Here is a 15,531-nt window from a genome sequence, read left to right on the forward strand (position 1 = left end):
TTTGCTTACACCTCGATCTCATCACTTTTTTTTTTACATTTGAACTCGTATCTTCTTCTTCACCTGCAGTTTTCAAACACAGGAAATCCACTCTCTTCCTTGCATTCACAAATATTTTTTTCCCCCAAATTTCTTCCTCAGGTGCTACAAAATTCTTACTGCAAATGGTGAGCCAAAGATCTTCCGCCCGAGGGATAGAGATGACATGGTGAAGAAGGTCATTGAGCCCATGGCTTCAGAAGGCCTGAGGACCATCTGCCTTGCATACAGAGATTTTCCTGCCTCTGATGGTGAACCTGAATGGGACAATGAAAACGATATTCTCACTGGATTAACATGCATCTGCGTGGTGGGCATCGAGGACCCTGTGAGACCAGAGGTAACAGTTAAACTTGGACTACACCTTAGCCGTATTCCAGCAAGTAACATGTAGAGAAACACAATAGCATCCATTTGGAGTCTTCTCACAAATGGCCTTAAAAATCAACCAAAGGTTTTAGCCACCCTGAAAAGTGTTTCAGTCGCACAAGCTTCAAAACCAAGCTTTTGTATTGCTGTGTTGCCATAGTGTCCATTAATTGTTATATTATTCCAAGCCAGTTGCATTAATGTGGAACTATCAACTTCATTGTGTAATATCTAGATAACAAGCGGAGACATATTTTCAGAAATCATTTATGGGGGCAATCAAGAGTTGATAAGAAAAGGGCTAGAAATGACTCCTAAGAATAAACCTTTCACTAGTTTCCTAAGCTTTACTTTCACACATTGTCCTATTATTGCCACAAACTTTAGGACATTTATTTTATCATCAAGGGTTTATTTAGTATTTGAAATGTCAGGGAAAACCTTATTAGTTTCAAACAATATTTAATTACGGTATTAGGGAAGTGCTTTCCCATATGCAAACATGAGACAAGGCGTCAAAATATGTGATTATACACAGATATTTTTGGAAATTTCAGTTATCTTTGATTATTTCAAAAGTATTAAAGAAAAAATCGACGTAATGTTTTTGTAAACAAAGATGCATTGTTCATATTTAAGTGATGGTTGCAAAGAAAATCATTAAAGTCAAATGAAAGAACGTGAAGTCTCCATCAGAAGGAAAGCCGAAGCTTAAACAGGTGTACATGATAAAGGGGATGACTTAATCTTTATAAATGAAATTCTACCTTTTTAACCCGAGAATTCAAAGTTCATTCAAAAAATGATCTGTCCTCACAGGTGTAGAAAGGTCTGGAAACCAGATCTGTTATCAGATCAATCAGTTATTAATGCATTTGTGTAATTATAACTTTTATATCGCTTTTAACATCACCTGTATCAACAAATGTTTTGAAATTTTTAATTGTAGAAAAATAAAAGGTTCTTTAAAAAAAAGTTTAAAAAACTACCAAGACTTTATCCTATAAGGACAAGCCAAGCTAGACTGACTGAGATTCTAACCAAACTATAAAGTCCTTGAAATCAAACCTAATTATAACGGCCTAGTCAAAGCTCAGAGCCTCATGTAATTGAGATTTTTAGACTTTTCAGATACACTCCAAGCAGTCTGCCTGTTTTTTTGTTCTTTTTGATGTTTTTTTACTCTAAAAACTCTCATGTTTCTCCTCTTTAGTTGTACATTAAGTTAATAAATTCGGTTCAGATGTAAGGAATAAGGAAACTTGCATACAGCACTCTGCATGTTCTGAACCTTTATAAGAGGCAACTCTCAAAAGAAAGTGTTGATGCAAAATTGTCACTTTTAGATGCTGCTGACTTTTTTGCATATTTCCCCAATCCCTCCTCTTTAATCTAAATATGGTTGTTGATAGAATTAGCGATAGCCTCTGCTATTTGAGTATCTGAGTTAAAGGGACATGCTAAGCAGCTCATTGGTTTTTCTTTGCTGGACACTCAGGCGCCCTATGGAAAGGAGCTGAGTAATGTGAGGTCAGCTTTTTTTTTAATGGTTTGCATCAAATGCTGTTTGCCCTAAGTAAGACGAAAAACTAATGGGGTAAAGACAACTTAGCAATGTCTTACAGTGATGTGGTTTCATTTTCTTTGCTGGGTTTTCTGGGTATTTCTTCGTGTGACAGTAAACCTGCTTGTTGGAAACAATCGAGGATATTTAGAGAGAGACTTTAATGTTGGCTTTAAAACAGAAAATTCCATTCTTTTAGTACATCCTGATGTCTGATAATGAAACCCCACTTAATGTGTGATTGTTGGCCTTTATGTCTCAGGTCCCGGAAGCTATCAGGAAATGCCAGCGTGCTGGCATCACAGTGCGGATGGTGACTGGGGATAACATTAACACAGCGCGTGCCATCGCCTCCAAGTGTGGTATCTTACTTCCTGGAGATGACTTCCTTTGCCTGGAGGGAAAAGAATTTAACCGCAGAATACGCAATGAAAGAGGAGAGGTGGGGCCACAACATGTCACTCTAACGTCCTGAATTCCTCCATGATGTGCTGAGATGGTATTAGAGCTTTGTTTTGTTTTTTTTGTTTGTTTAATATTCTTAGATTGAACAAGAACGCATTGACAGAATCTGGCCGAGACTACGAGTTCTGGCTCGGTCTTCTCCCACAGACAAACACACATTGGTTAAAGGTATCATTGTTTTTTAGTTTAAAGGTGAATCGCCATGTTTATTTTTTTTTAAACTGTGTTTATTTGAGACTATATTATTTTCCAATTTCAGGAATTATTGACAGCACAATAGCAGAACAGAGGCAGGTAGTCGCAGTGACGGGGGACGGTACGAATGATGGCCCTGCCTTAAAGAAAGCTGATGTTGGTTTTGCCATGGTGAATATTCCATTTTAAACATTCTGCATAACGGCAGCATTTCAAGCTATGCTTATCGGCAAGTTAGAAAGCTACATCTCTTCAGAACATAAATCATTTCCCTTTTTTTTTGGTTTTCAGGGTATCGCTGGGACAGACGTTGCAAAGGAAGCTTCAGACATTATTCTGACGGATGATAATTTTTCCAGCATCGTTAAAGCCGTGATGTGGGGCAGGAATGTGTATGATTCCATCTCCAAGTTCCTTCAGTTTCAGTTAACTGTTAACGTTGTGGCGGTCATTGTAGCATTTACAGGAGCGTGCATCACACAGGTAAACCTCTTTTTTTTTTGTTACTGAATCAAAAAGTGGTTTCCAATGCCCTAAGTGTTTGTTTCACCGTTGGCATCATTTTTTCACCTGCACATTTTCATTTTATATATTAGCAGTGTTTTAGAATGTAGGATTAACTTCCTGTTTTTTTCCTTCCTCTCTGTTACCAGGACTCCCCTCTAAAAGCGGTTCAGATGTTATGGGTAAACCTGATTATGGACACATTTGCATCGCTGGCTCTGGCCACAGAGCCCCCAACAGAATCCTTACTGCTGAGGAAGCCGTATGGCCGAAACAAGCCTCTAATATCCCGCACCATGATGAAGAACATTCTCGGGCAGGCCGTGTACCAGCTCGTTATCATTTTTACTCTGCTTTTTGCTGGTAAGAAACTCTTTTCATTGGAAAACAGTTTTTTTTGGATGTGTGTCCTTTTAAACCCCCCAATGTATTATTTTCTGCAGGAGAGAAGTTGTTTGACATCGACAGTGGCAGAAATGCACCTCTCCATGCTCCACCCTCTGAACACTACACAGTTGTTTTCAATACCTTTGTTTTGATGCAACTTTTTAATGAAATCAACGCCCGAAAAATACATGGAGAACGGAACGTCTTTGAGGGCGTTTTCAACAACCCCATCTTTTGTACTATTGTCTTTGGCACATTTATTGTTCAGGTAGTTTGGCCAACAGATTTCTGTCTGTTTTGTGTCATACAGGAACTCAAATAAAGCTTTCTTCCTTTTTTCTTACTTTGCTCTTCTAGATAGTTATAGTGCAATTTGGAGGGAAGCCATTCAGCTGTGTGGGGCTCAACATTGAACAATGGCTGTGGTGCACTTTCCTAGGATTTGGCTCCTTGCTATGGGGACAGGTAGGACAGCAGCTTTGCTTTGCATTTATTATGGCAAAATGTTACTATGTGCTGCCCCCTTGTGTTCAACCTGGTTGTTGTTAAATAAGGCACCTAGGTTTTTACAAACTGAATGTCACCATACTATGTGACAAAGAAACATTTGTTCATCTGGTGTATTTACTGGTTCAGAACAGGTTTGAATGCAGAATCTATCAACAAAAAACAGCTCAAAAGTATCCTAATTATGTATTTTTTCAGAACCCTTTCACTTTTACAAGTCTTTATTTGCTACCAATTTTTTCTCCCAGCTTTTTCTGTCTTTAGAATAGCTTAAGTTAAATTTTCTCTAAGTAAAATAATAATAATTCTACAGTCTGAACAGCTGAAAGATCTAAAGGTTTTTTCCCCATGCTATAGGTGTTTCCTTTTAATTATTTATACACAATCTCATGCCTTTCACACATATTGTCCAGGATAGTTTCCACTTCTACTTTATTTAGAAGTTTCGCTCAATTTAGTGTCATCAGCCGTATTTTTCCTCACTATTCATGAACTAATGTAGCCTGAAGTTTTTTAAATTCAGCTATTATATTAATAGTCTTTAGAGTTTCTGATTAGATTACGTTTATGGTTGGAGGCAATATCACAGTACTCCAGAATTATCTACAAATATTAAATCGTAAGTCACTTCTCCTTCATTTGTTTCCTTGTTTTATTCCAGGTTATCTCCTCCGTACCCACCAGTCGCTTAAAATTCCTGAAAACTGCCGGCCACGGCACCCAGAAAGACGAGATACCAGATGATGAACTGGAGGAGCTGGAGGATGTGGATGAGATCGACCATGCTGAGCGAGAGCTTCGCCGAGGCCAAATCCTCTGGTTCAGAGGCCTCAATCGGATCCAAACTCAGGTAATTGTCCTTTAAATTTCACCACGGGTCACAACACCACACCCAGAAACAAAGGAATCAAAAGCCATAAACCCTTTAACTCCAACTCTCTATTGCTCTTCCAGCTTACGGTTTGTGCTATGTTCCTTCTTTCTGCATTCTTAGAGAATGCCTCTTACCCTGAAAGTAAAATTCCTTGTTTTTGTTTTTTTCTGCTGTGTGAGCTTAAGCAAATTTGTTCTGCCTATTTCTGACTGAAACAAAGTCCATCTGCTGTAAAGTCTGTTAGTGTGGAAGTACTGATTTGTGTGGATGGAAAGCACATTGCAGCAGTGAACTTTGGAATGGCTCTAGCTGAAAGGATGGAAGGGTTCTGCAGAGAAAAGGGGAAAACCAGCTCATATTTTTGGGTAAAATGTTCTTCTGGTCAGTACCCCAGAACCTGGTCACTTCCCCTGTTTTTCTGCCCTTTTTTCAATTTCAAAGTGACAAATATTCTCTGGTTACTGCTGCATTATCTTTATTTATTTTCATCTCTCTCTCCTCTGGCTGTTGTTTTATTTCCCTCTGGGCTTTCTCCTGTCACGCTGTCTGATTCTTTGCAGATGGATGTTGTGAGTGCGTTCCAGAGTGGAACTTCCTTTCAGGGGGCTCTAAGGCGGCAGGCCTCCAACTCCAGCCAACAGCAGCACGATGTAACCAATGTTTCTAGCCCTACACATGTAGCCTTTTCTACTACTACCACTGCTGCCAACTCCGCTTCTACCACTGTGGGGTGTGAGTGCGTGTTCTCCTTTAGTGCATGAGACTTTTCTTCTGTTTATATCATCTTCTAACATCTTTCTCTTCCTCTTTTTTTCTCACCTAACGTTCAACTTTACACCCTCATGCTTCCCTTAATGTTCCCCTACGTTTATTCCAAATAAGACACCAAACTACATCTTCCATACTGCTTCGATAACTGCTGTATATGAATGTCCCCTGTAACCAGGTCGCTTCAAGCGTCAAGGTGTTTTATTTGTGTCGTCCTGTTTTCCGTTCTGCTTCTGCTTGGGTCAGAGAAATGAAATCTTTCACTGTTATCTCGTTGTTTTTGATAAATATTATATCCAGTATTTAGCAGGTTTGTCTGCAGCCGCCTCAGTCTGCTCTGTGACTTTGTAGCACTCATGGGTCTTTGTCGCAGCTCTCTAGTCCCTGGTTGGGTAAATGTTTTGAGTATAAGCCCATGGTCACGAGCCAAACACCAGAGAACAACCATGACATGGAAACGCTGTGGAAATCAGATTGTTTCAGTGGATTTCTTGTCAGTCAGTGGTTCAATAATCCTTTCTTTCCAACTGTGGTCATGCTGTGGAAAATATGAGGGTCAGATGAATCTTCACTTGCACCCTGCAGTCAAATGAAGCTACAACAGCCAGGACAAAGTTTGTTGTGTTTAAATTCAACCTTATGAATTTGGTGCTGTAACCCCTCCCACACATTGCTTCAGATTATGCTTTTGGCCATGTTTCAGATCATGAATGGCTTGTTAAGGGTCATGCCACTGCATGTAGAATCAGGTTTTTCCTTTCATTCTTAATCAACACTAGATCCTTTATTTGCCGAATGTCACAAACTGAAGACCTGGCATTGTCTGATTGTTCCATCGGTATCAGTAAGTAGTCCAAGCAACCTCAGAGCATCACATTACCACAACTATTTGAAACGCTCTTTTGGTTGTTGATTCAGCTTTTCTTGTGAAGAAAAATAATAAAATCATGATTTTTAAAGGTTTTTGGAAGATTAAAGTTTCCTTGACATGAAACTGATGTTTGTCAAAAAAAGGAAAAATAGAAAAAAAATTTTTTAAAGGGACGTGTTTTTCCCAGCCCTGCTCAAGAAAACTCGTTATTTTGGCATCTAGTATTTCCTGTCAAAATGGGATTTTTTTTATTTATTTTTTTTGTTTGGTGCTTTAAAGGACCTTCCAAGGACTTCACCCCCACTGACTCCTAGAGCCTTTTCCTCTTTCAGATATCACCAGGAAGACCCTCTCATCCTCCATGGATTTAACACATCTTACTGCCATCAACCACAGCCTTAGGGAATAAATGCACATTTGAATGTTAACCATGTCATAAATAATTATATTTTTCCCATTTTTAGGCTGAACACCATCAGGTCAACCGCATCTTTTTTGCATCTTCCTCTAAGATTCACTCTTCCTTTATGTGAACATCTGTTTGTTGATAGAATGTGTCCAATATGGTAAAGTTTGGCCCAAATGATCTTTGAATACCTCTGACTTCCCAAATATTCTTCCTTAGATACTGTGAAATGTGTCATGGGCTATACTCAAAGGTTTACTACCATTGAACAAAAGGTAGCACCGTGCTCTGCATGGGTTCAAAGTCTCTGGTCTCGTGTGTGAGTTTTCTCCTATTTGTGCTGTTTTTGACTTGTACACCAGCTTGTAGACATGCTTGGCTGCTGCAGCTTCTTTGTTTTTCCTCCACAAACATAAGCTACAACTGACCACCACTTGTTTTTTCACTTCTGTCTTTCTCTCTATCCCTTACTTCTCTCTGTCCTTTAGCTCTGTATCTGTCTTGCTCTTTGCTCTTTAATAAGCATGCCCAAAAATGACCAACAGTCCTCTCCATATTTGGAAATGGAAACAACCGTACTGCTAGAGATTTCTGAAAATAATACAAAAAGTCAAATTAAGAACTTCCTGCATCAGGTTGATGTCCCTATCTTGAAAAGAAGTTTCATTTTATGGGTTGCTATGACTACAAACCTTAAGTTTTCACCAGTCTCTAGAGTTCAGAATATATTTTTCTATTCAAATGGAGAAAAAATTGTAATTCCAGTTAAATTAAGATACTGATGCCTCTTTTCCATTACATAGTACTCATCTGCTATTACTTCTCCATTAGTGTAATTTACAGTTCATTAAGGCATTCCTCTTCAACATTTTAGATTTTCACATAAAATCCTAGTAAAATGCACCACAGCCTGTGATTTAAATGTGACAGTAATGTGAAACGGTTCTTCACTTTTGCAAACACTTTAGTTGGCCAAAATTCAGACTCCCTGGTGCTGGTTAAAGAAAAACAAGAGTACCAAGTTAGTTTCTTTGGAGGCACATGATGGGCGGTTGTGCATCTTGCTGGAATTTGTAAAAGTCTTTAATAAAATATACCGGTAAGTCAAACTAAAAAATGTATTAGTGCATGGATCAGATATTTTTTGGCTTATTCAAGCAGATTAAGTTTTCTCTTGAAAACTATGATTGACAATACTCTAAAGATTTAATTTCAGTGGCATTGATTAGTAAAAGTTGAACTGTTTTCAAGATAAATTCCTAATGATTAAGTAAACACGTTTTTCCATTTTTTTTTTATCCCATTACAATATACTATTTACCAGACATGCATGCAAATTTTCTCTACTGTGTTAATATTTGCTGTTTTAATGGCCGGTATGGTTCGGAGTCTTCACATAGTTTCACACTACATTCAGTCATTCACAAACTGATGCAGAAAGCTACCTTGTAGCCACAGGTGCCCCTTGGTGAGCCAGGCCTCTGAATACAGGCCGCACTGGGCCCCCTATCAGTAGGCGGTACTATTAAAGTGTCCCAAGGACAGGACTTAGACAGAGAAAGCTGGGGTTGAATCCAGCAACCCTTGGTTTGCAGCAAATGCTTCTGCATCCTACCCCGCTTTCAGCTACTGGTTAGCTACGCAGAGGCCTATTAAGCTGATTTATACTCAGAAACCAGGTCGTCTGCGTGTGTGTCGCAGTGAACGCAAATGTTCCCCCGCCCCTTCCGCACACACTCTGCTGCACCTCTCCAAAATTGTAGGTGACCGCAGACAGGAGGCCTCTGATTGGTCAAATCTACATCCGCTCTACCCTATGCCTATTTCCTGTTTGGTACCTTTCCGGCTTGTTTTGCTTGTATGCCCTCCGTTGTGGAAAACGACTGGATCAGCTAGAAGAGAGAGGTGCACGAGAACGCTGGATCCCCGCTCTTTTTCACCCTCCGTTGTCACACAAACCTGTCCCCACTGCCTCGGCCGTATCTAGATCCACAGCTACTTCGTTATTGTCCCTCTTGCGCTGTGGCGTGGAATAACATAGCGCAGACCACGCTTCAATATTTGGCATAAATCAAAAACATCTGCAACATCCTCACTGCAACACACTGCTGCAGGAATATAACCAGCCCAGTTGTTAAAAACCACCAATGTTTATCTGAATCGAGGTTGTGAGAGGTTGTAAAACAAAGGAACCTCTGCTGGTTCCTTCAGCCTCTCTGTTAACCTGATGAGGTATTATCCTCCCTTTAAGTACCGTATTTTCACGACCATAAGGCGCACCGTACTAAAAGGCGCACTCTCAGTTATGTGTCCCATTTCTGTATTTAACACACACATAAGGCGCACTGGACTATAGGGCGCGTTTTTTTATATACAGGTACATGTCCTCTACTACCTTTAAATAGCTCTACTGCGTATTTAAAAATACAGCGGGGGCAAAACTGAGTATGACTGTGCTTTATTCATGTATTTATTACAAAGTATTAATCAAACCTGGCAGCTGGCCGTGAGACAGAGACATCGCAGATGACACAGCGCTGCGCTGCGCTGTGCAATTATGAAGTTTTCAGGTGGACTTTCTCACTTAAAAACATATTAAAACTACTTTATTCCCACTGATCACAGCAAATATAGCTGCAAGATTAAGATTATTTAGATGAAAAAACACCTGCCAGCCACCGCGCTGAAGAGGAGGAGACGCGCCCAGAGGCTGCTGTTGAATTAAGTTTTCAGGGAGAAAAATAGAGCGGGAGCAAAACTGAATATGATTGTGCTTTATTCATGTATTTATTACAAAGTATTAATCAAACCCATCAAAGTCATCATCCTCTGTTTCTGAATTAAACAGCTGCGCTAAATCAGACATGCCAGTTTCCCCTTCTTCGCTGTCAGTCACTTTCCGTGCAGCGCAGCTCCTCAGAAATAATGCCGGCTTTTGCAAAAGCTTGAAGAACAGAGCCAGCAGACACGTTATTCCAAGCATCTACAATCCATCCGCAAACGGTGGCGTTAATTGCCCGGCTCTGCCTTCCACTTATCCTGAAACTGTGGTCTCCGTCTGTCATCCATCGCTCCCACGCCGCTTGCAGCCTTACTTTGAACGGCCGCTTCACACCGATGTCAAGCGGTTGAAGTTCCCTTGTCAGACCCCCGGGATAATGGCGAGCACAGGGTTCATTTGATTCATCTTTTTTTTCACATCGGCTGTGAGATGGGCACGCAGCGATGGTGATGCGTGGAAAAAACCACCTGGTCTCCTCACATAGGCTACACCTCCCTCAGCCACGCTTTCATCATCTCCTCATCTATCCAGCCTTTTTCATTTAATATCATATGTCATCAGAGCGCTGTGTCTGTCTCGCTGTCAGCTCCCAGATCAGCTTCTCTGATTGGTTGATGCGGCGCGTCCAGCAGCAAAACTTCAATTTTTCCATCTCGAGCAGCAGCAGCGCGTTGGCGGTGCGTCAGATGCTTAAACGATCCCGACGTGCTGCACCTGCGGCTCAAAACGCGCTGCAGGACCTTTTGCTGCACCTATACGCGCGTCAACCATTGACTTTGCATGTAAACTCGCTGCTTCTGCTGCACCTGCTGGGTCCGGTTCACACCGATGTTGAGCGGTTGAACAGCGAGCACAGGGTTAATTTGTTTCCCCATGTTTTTCACATCAGCTGTGAGATGGGCACGCATGGAGTTACAGATTAATGGTGATGAGTGGAAAAAAAACACCTGGTCTCCTTACATTCAGCCACTCTTTCATCATCTCCTCAATGAGGTGGTCTCAAAAGTCGCAGTTACAACACACATAAGGCGCACCGCACCATAGGGCGCACTGCACATTTTGAGGGGAAAAAAAGACGTTTAAGTGCGCCTTATAGTCGTGAAAATACGGTAGCTTCCACAATCACCCACTTACACATTTTACCATTGAAACTTCTTCGATACTGAGAAGTTTTGCCTTCAGTGACATAATTCTTATATTAGGCTTGTTGACACATATTGCCACTGCAGTATTCGCCATTCAAAGATTGGAAGAAAAACAGAACTTTATTTTTCTGGTTGGCCCAACTAGATGGTTTGTCACATTAGATCACCAGTTGATTCCAAGATGCATGGCTTTAAAAAATAAAATGAGTTACAGTTGTACCATGTGATGGAAACCAGGTTTCATAGAGACTCCAGTAACATGTAGAAATGAAGTTTCCCCTGAAACGTGATAATAATGATCTAACATCCAAAAGTTCTTTGACTAACATGAGTGAGAACAACCAATCTAGTGTATGAAAACTTGGTCTCATTTGCACGTGTCTGAGAAGCTCCTCCTTCACAGATTTTGTTTTTTTGAATCCCTTAAAACTCACCATTAAAACTGAGAGATTAAAACCCTCTTAGAGTTTCTTTTAATCCGGGGTGTTGATCCAATTGTTAACCTGTGTTGGTGTCGTCGTGCAGTGTGGCTAAAAACACGTCTCACCTTGTCTCTTCCTCCAGATCCGAGTGGTGAAGGCATTCCGCAGCTCCATCTCCCTCTATGAGGGGCTGGAGAAGCCCGAGTCGCGATCGTCAATTCACAACTTCATGACCCATCCCGAGTTCCGGATAGAGGACTCGGAGCCTCATATTCCCCTCATTGATGACACCGACGCGGAGGACGACGCTCCCACCAAGCGTAATTCTGCCAGCCCACGCAATACCACACCCACTCCGCCTTCTCCCTCGCCTTCACCCACACCCGCCACCACCGTGGCCCCCAGCACGCCGGTCTCTCCCTCACCCAACCAGAACAATAACGCTGTAGAAAGCGGCAACCACCTCTTCCCAGAGGGCCCCAAATCAGGAACCCTGTCAGCCCCTGGGAGCCCACTACACAGCCTGGAAACCTCCCTTTGATCTGACCCGGCTCCACACGGCTGCACCTTCTTACCCACCACCAATGAGCTCCACTCAAACGGCCGGTCGCTTGGAGAGGAGAGACAAAGGTCTAAACAGAGAGGGGAGTCTTGTGTGAGCTTGGCTTGGGCTGGACTGAAAGGACAGCAGACATTCAGAGGAATGTACGGCTTGGTGTGGATTCTTTGATTTTTATCTTTTTCTCTGTTGGTTCTTGTTAATACCCTGCTGCAACTCAAGGACTTGGTCTTCGTCCCACCATCCTTGGTAACTTTTTTTTTTTTTCCTGGGGTTGCAAGCGGTGATTATAAACTCAGATTGAAAGTGACCTGTTTTTATTGCTCTAATGTTATTGCTGTTATTTGAATTGAGAAGGTGAGGTCCTCCTCTGGCCGCGAGGTCATGTTGTGAGACAGAACTTTTAGCTTATCTTTTATCTGAAGGGTGGTGTATATTTATTTGGTTGGCCCTTCTCATTCAAAACCTATTTCTGCTTTATTGGCTGTTAATAATTGAGTTATTTATGTTTTTGAAAGAAATAAACAGGTCTGTTTACAAAGTTTGTAGATAGTTATTTTTTTCTGTTTGTAGGCAAAAGAGCTTCCTGATGTATAATAAAAAAAAAAAAACTGGGACAGTATGAACATTATTGAGAGGATTATTTCAGATACTGCTGTATTTTCAGGAAAAAAGGGTGTTTCTATTGAAACCTAACTATTTTTGCCTGCAAGTTTTGTTATATATTTGTCAATATAGAACCTTCTAGCCAAACCGATGAACATAAAGGCTTGTATAGTAAAAAGAGGTCCAAGGGTTACGAGGTGTTTTCACAGGAGACTCGGCTGGGAAGACGACGGCCTCTCTCCACTGACATCACTATAAATATTCTTCCATTTCTTTAATAGTTTTCATGTGCACAAAATGTTCTGAATTCTCTTTTCATTCATTTTGTTGTGTTTGAGAAATTTCACGTGTTAAAAGGTTCATTATTTTAAAAGGGATTTTAGGAACCATCTGGGCCTGTACTTAACAAGCATCTCACTCAGAATCCAGCAGGAAGTCAGGAGGTCCGCACACCAACACCTGCTAGATCTGCTGACAGGTTCTCTTTTTAGATCTGTGGAAATATGAGGCTTAAAAACATCTTTGTAGTCACAGTTGAATCCATTAGTGAAGCAGTTGCTTTATGGCTGAAATCTTACAGGCTTACTTTTTGTAATGACTTTAGTTCAACTTGGCACTGAGCCACTGAATCAGTTTTTCAGTGAGATGATCACACAAACTAATATGAATGTGCCTTGGCTACAACATGGATTGAAACAATCCTGATCTCATCATTCACCACCTTCAGGAAACTCCTCACAGAGAAAGCATTTGTTTCAACAGCTAAAAGCAGGACCAAAACAAAAACACACTTGTTTCAAATATTTTGGGTGAGGCAGGACAAATCTCCTCCCTTTGGATGCTTGATAACTATGGATCCTGGTAACCATTGCTTTTATTTAATTTTTTTTTAATGAGCAAACTATTAGTGCCCTGCCAATGTGCAATACTGACATACATTTACTCAGGCATAAAAATAAAAATCTGTAAAATTATTTGTGTATTTAGGGAGCAAAATGTTGCCAGGCAAAAACAATATCCGTCATCCATTTTAAGATCGTACTCTAAAGAAAGTTTAAGTACTTTTTCAGCTTTTTTTAAACTATTAAAAGTAAATTACTTTTGTGTTTTCTTCTTAAGCCTGTCCATAAGACTCATTTCACTCATATTAAATGTTTCTGCATTTGGTTTGTTTGTAAAATAGTTTTGAAACCTGATGTACTGGAAACGCTAAAGATTGGACATGTGCATTTTTCAGAAGAAGAAATACTAGGCATACACTGGTATCTATCTGCACAGGGTACTTTATACATGCTGTACTGTGTTTATAGTTTTCAATAAAAGTTGTCACTGGACTATGGTATTAATTATTCACTTTGTGTTGATGCCCATCTTATTGTTGTCTCCTGTGGTTCTGAAAGTTTGCTGCTGATCTTCAACAGTTTGGCTCCCTAAGAGGATTTAACCAATTCCCCATATTAAATATATCCTGACATCATTAAGATGCCATATGTAATACTCCAAAGGTAGGTGGTCATATTGTTTGACTGATGTCTGTCATTAAACAGAAACCTTACTCCTACCAAGTATGAACCATACCAATATCTACCAACATGATAAAAAGACTTTTTAATGAAAAGTATAAAAGGTGCTTAAAGACATTGTTGCCATTAGTGAGAATTGACTCAAGCATAAATTATTTCTTTGGCTTTCTGAATAGAAAAAATATGCAAAATGTGTCTCCTTAAATTACTATATATTTGATTAGTTGCAGAATATTGTGTAATACCAGTTTCTAGTTTCTCTTTTCATCCATTTTGTTGCTAGTTGAACAGATTTTAAAATCCAACACCCCAAATAAGTAAAAGTTTATTTATTCTGTCTATTCATACACCACTGATATTACAGTAGTCTCCTGCTCACAACATTCAACAGAACATGTGTATTTTCATCCAAGGGAATCCAGTTTTACCGACTTTGACAGTACCTTTATAGACGTCTATGATTTATGGAAACATACTGGATTAGAATCAACTTTATTAGCCAATCATGGAATTTTATTTCACCAAATAAGTCAAAATAAAAAAAAATTACCTGAACAAAATACTTCAATAATTTTATGGGCTTTAAGTTTCCATATTATGCAAAATTCACAAATATTTTTAAAGCCATATGTTTCCTGAAGCCTGTGTATAAGATTCACAAATAAAAAAAAAAAAAACCCTTCCACTAACTGCCTTTCTCGACCTCTTAGCTAAAGTGTGCTCAAAAATTTTTTTTTTTTTTGGGGAAAAGCATTCCCCTTATGACATCATAAGGGGAAATAAACTGTCAAGCACAGTCTGTAGGAGCCTTTCCATAAAGCCATGGCCTTCATCTATGTATCTGGGGACCTCACTTAATATTTTAGCATGGTATGAGGTGTGATATGGGACCTTTAATGTGTGAAAGAAAAAAACAAATACAACATTGTACAGGTGCATAGGATGGTCATAGTAGCATATACAGGTGCTGGTCATAAAATTAGAATATCATGAAAAAGTAGATTGATTTCAGTAATTCCATTTAAAAAGTGAAACTTGTATATTATATTCATACATTACATACAAACTCATATATTTCAGATGTTTATTTTGTTTAATTTTGATGATTACAAATGACAACAAATGAAAATCTCAAATTCATCATATCAGAAAATTAGAATATTGTGAAAAGGTTCAAAATTGATGGCCCCTGGTGCCACACTCTAATCAGCTAATTAACTCAAACCACCTGCAAAAGCCTTTAAATGGTCTTTCAGTCTAGTTCTATAGGCTACACAATCATGGGGAAGACTGCTGACTTGACAGTTGTCCAAAAGACGAACATCGACACCTTGCACAAGGAGGGCAAGACACAAAAGGTCATCGCTAAAGAGGCTGGCTGTTCACAGAGCTCAGTGTCCAAGCACATTAATAGAGAGGCGAAGGGAAGGAAAAGATGTGGTCGAAAAAAGTGTACAAGCAAGAGAGATAACCGCACCCTGGAGAGGATTGTGAAACAAAACCCCTTCAAAAATGTGGGGGAGATTCACAAAGAGTGGACTGCAG

At 39.9% G+C, this 15,531-nt stretch overlaps 1 protein-coding gene across 6 annotated transcripts in view; it reads left to right on the forward strand.

Moving 5' to 3' along the window:
- atp2b1a (ATPase plasma membrane Ca2+ transporting 1a) overlaps positions 1-13,814 on the forward strand; it is a 66,464-nt gene extending 52,650 nt beyond the window's left edge. For 3 of the 6 annotated variants that reach the window (XM_038288431.1, XM_038288429.1, XM_038288430.1), the window contains 11 exons: positions 142-379; positions 2,235-2,414; positions 2,518-2,605; positions 2,697-2,803; positions 2,924-3,115; positions 3,286-3,499; positions 3,580-3,791; positions 3,881-3,988; positions 4,692-4,880; positions 5,465-5,554; positions 11,441-13,814. In XM_038288431.1, the coding sequence (XP_038144359.1) occupies positions 142-379; positions 2,235-2,414; positions 2,518-2,605; positions 2,697-2,803; positions 2,924-3,115; positions 3,286-3,499; positions 3,580-3,791; positions 3,881-3,988; positions 4,692-4,880; positions 5,465-5,554; positions 11,441-11,839 (2,017 nt within the window). In that variant the 3' untranslated portion in view covers positions 11,840-13,814. Of the gene's footprint in view, positions 1-141; positions 380-2,234; positions 2,415-2,517; positions 2,606-2,696; positions 2,804-2,923; positions 3,116-3,285; positions 3,500-3,579; positions 3,792-3,880; positions 3,989-4,691; positions 4,881-5,464; positions 5,555-7,168; positions 7,225-11,440 lie in introns of all 6 variants that reach the window. The other 3 variants (XM_038288432.1, XM_038288433.1, XM_038288434.1) reach the window with 2 other exon arrangements.
- Positions 13,815-15,531: the final 1,717 nt, after the last annotated feature.

The sequence above is a fragment of the Cyprinodon tularosa genome, unplaced genomic scaffold (genome assembly GCF_016077235.1).
Source record: "Cyprinodon tularosa strain WSP-4 unplaced genomic scaffold, ASM1607723v1 ctg255, whole genome shotgun sequence".
Lineage (NCBI taxonomy): Eukaryota > Metazoa > Chordata > Actinopteri > Cyprinodontiformes > Cyprinodontidae > Cyprinodon > Cyprinodon tularosa.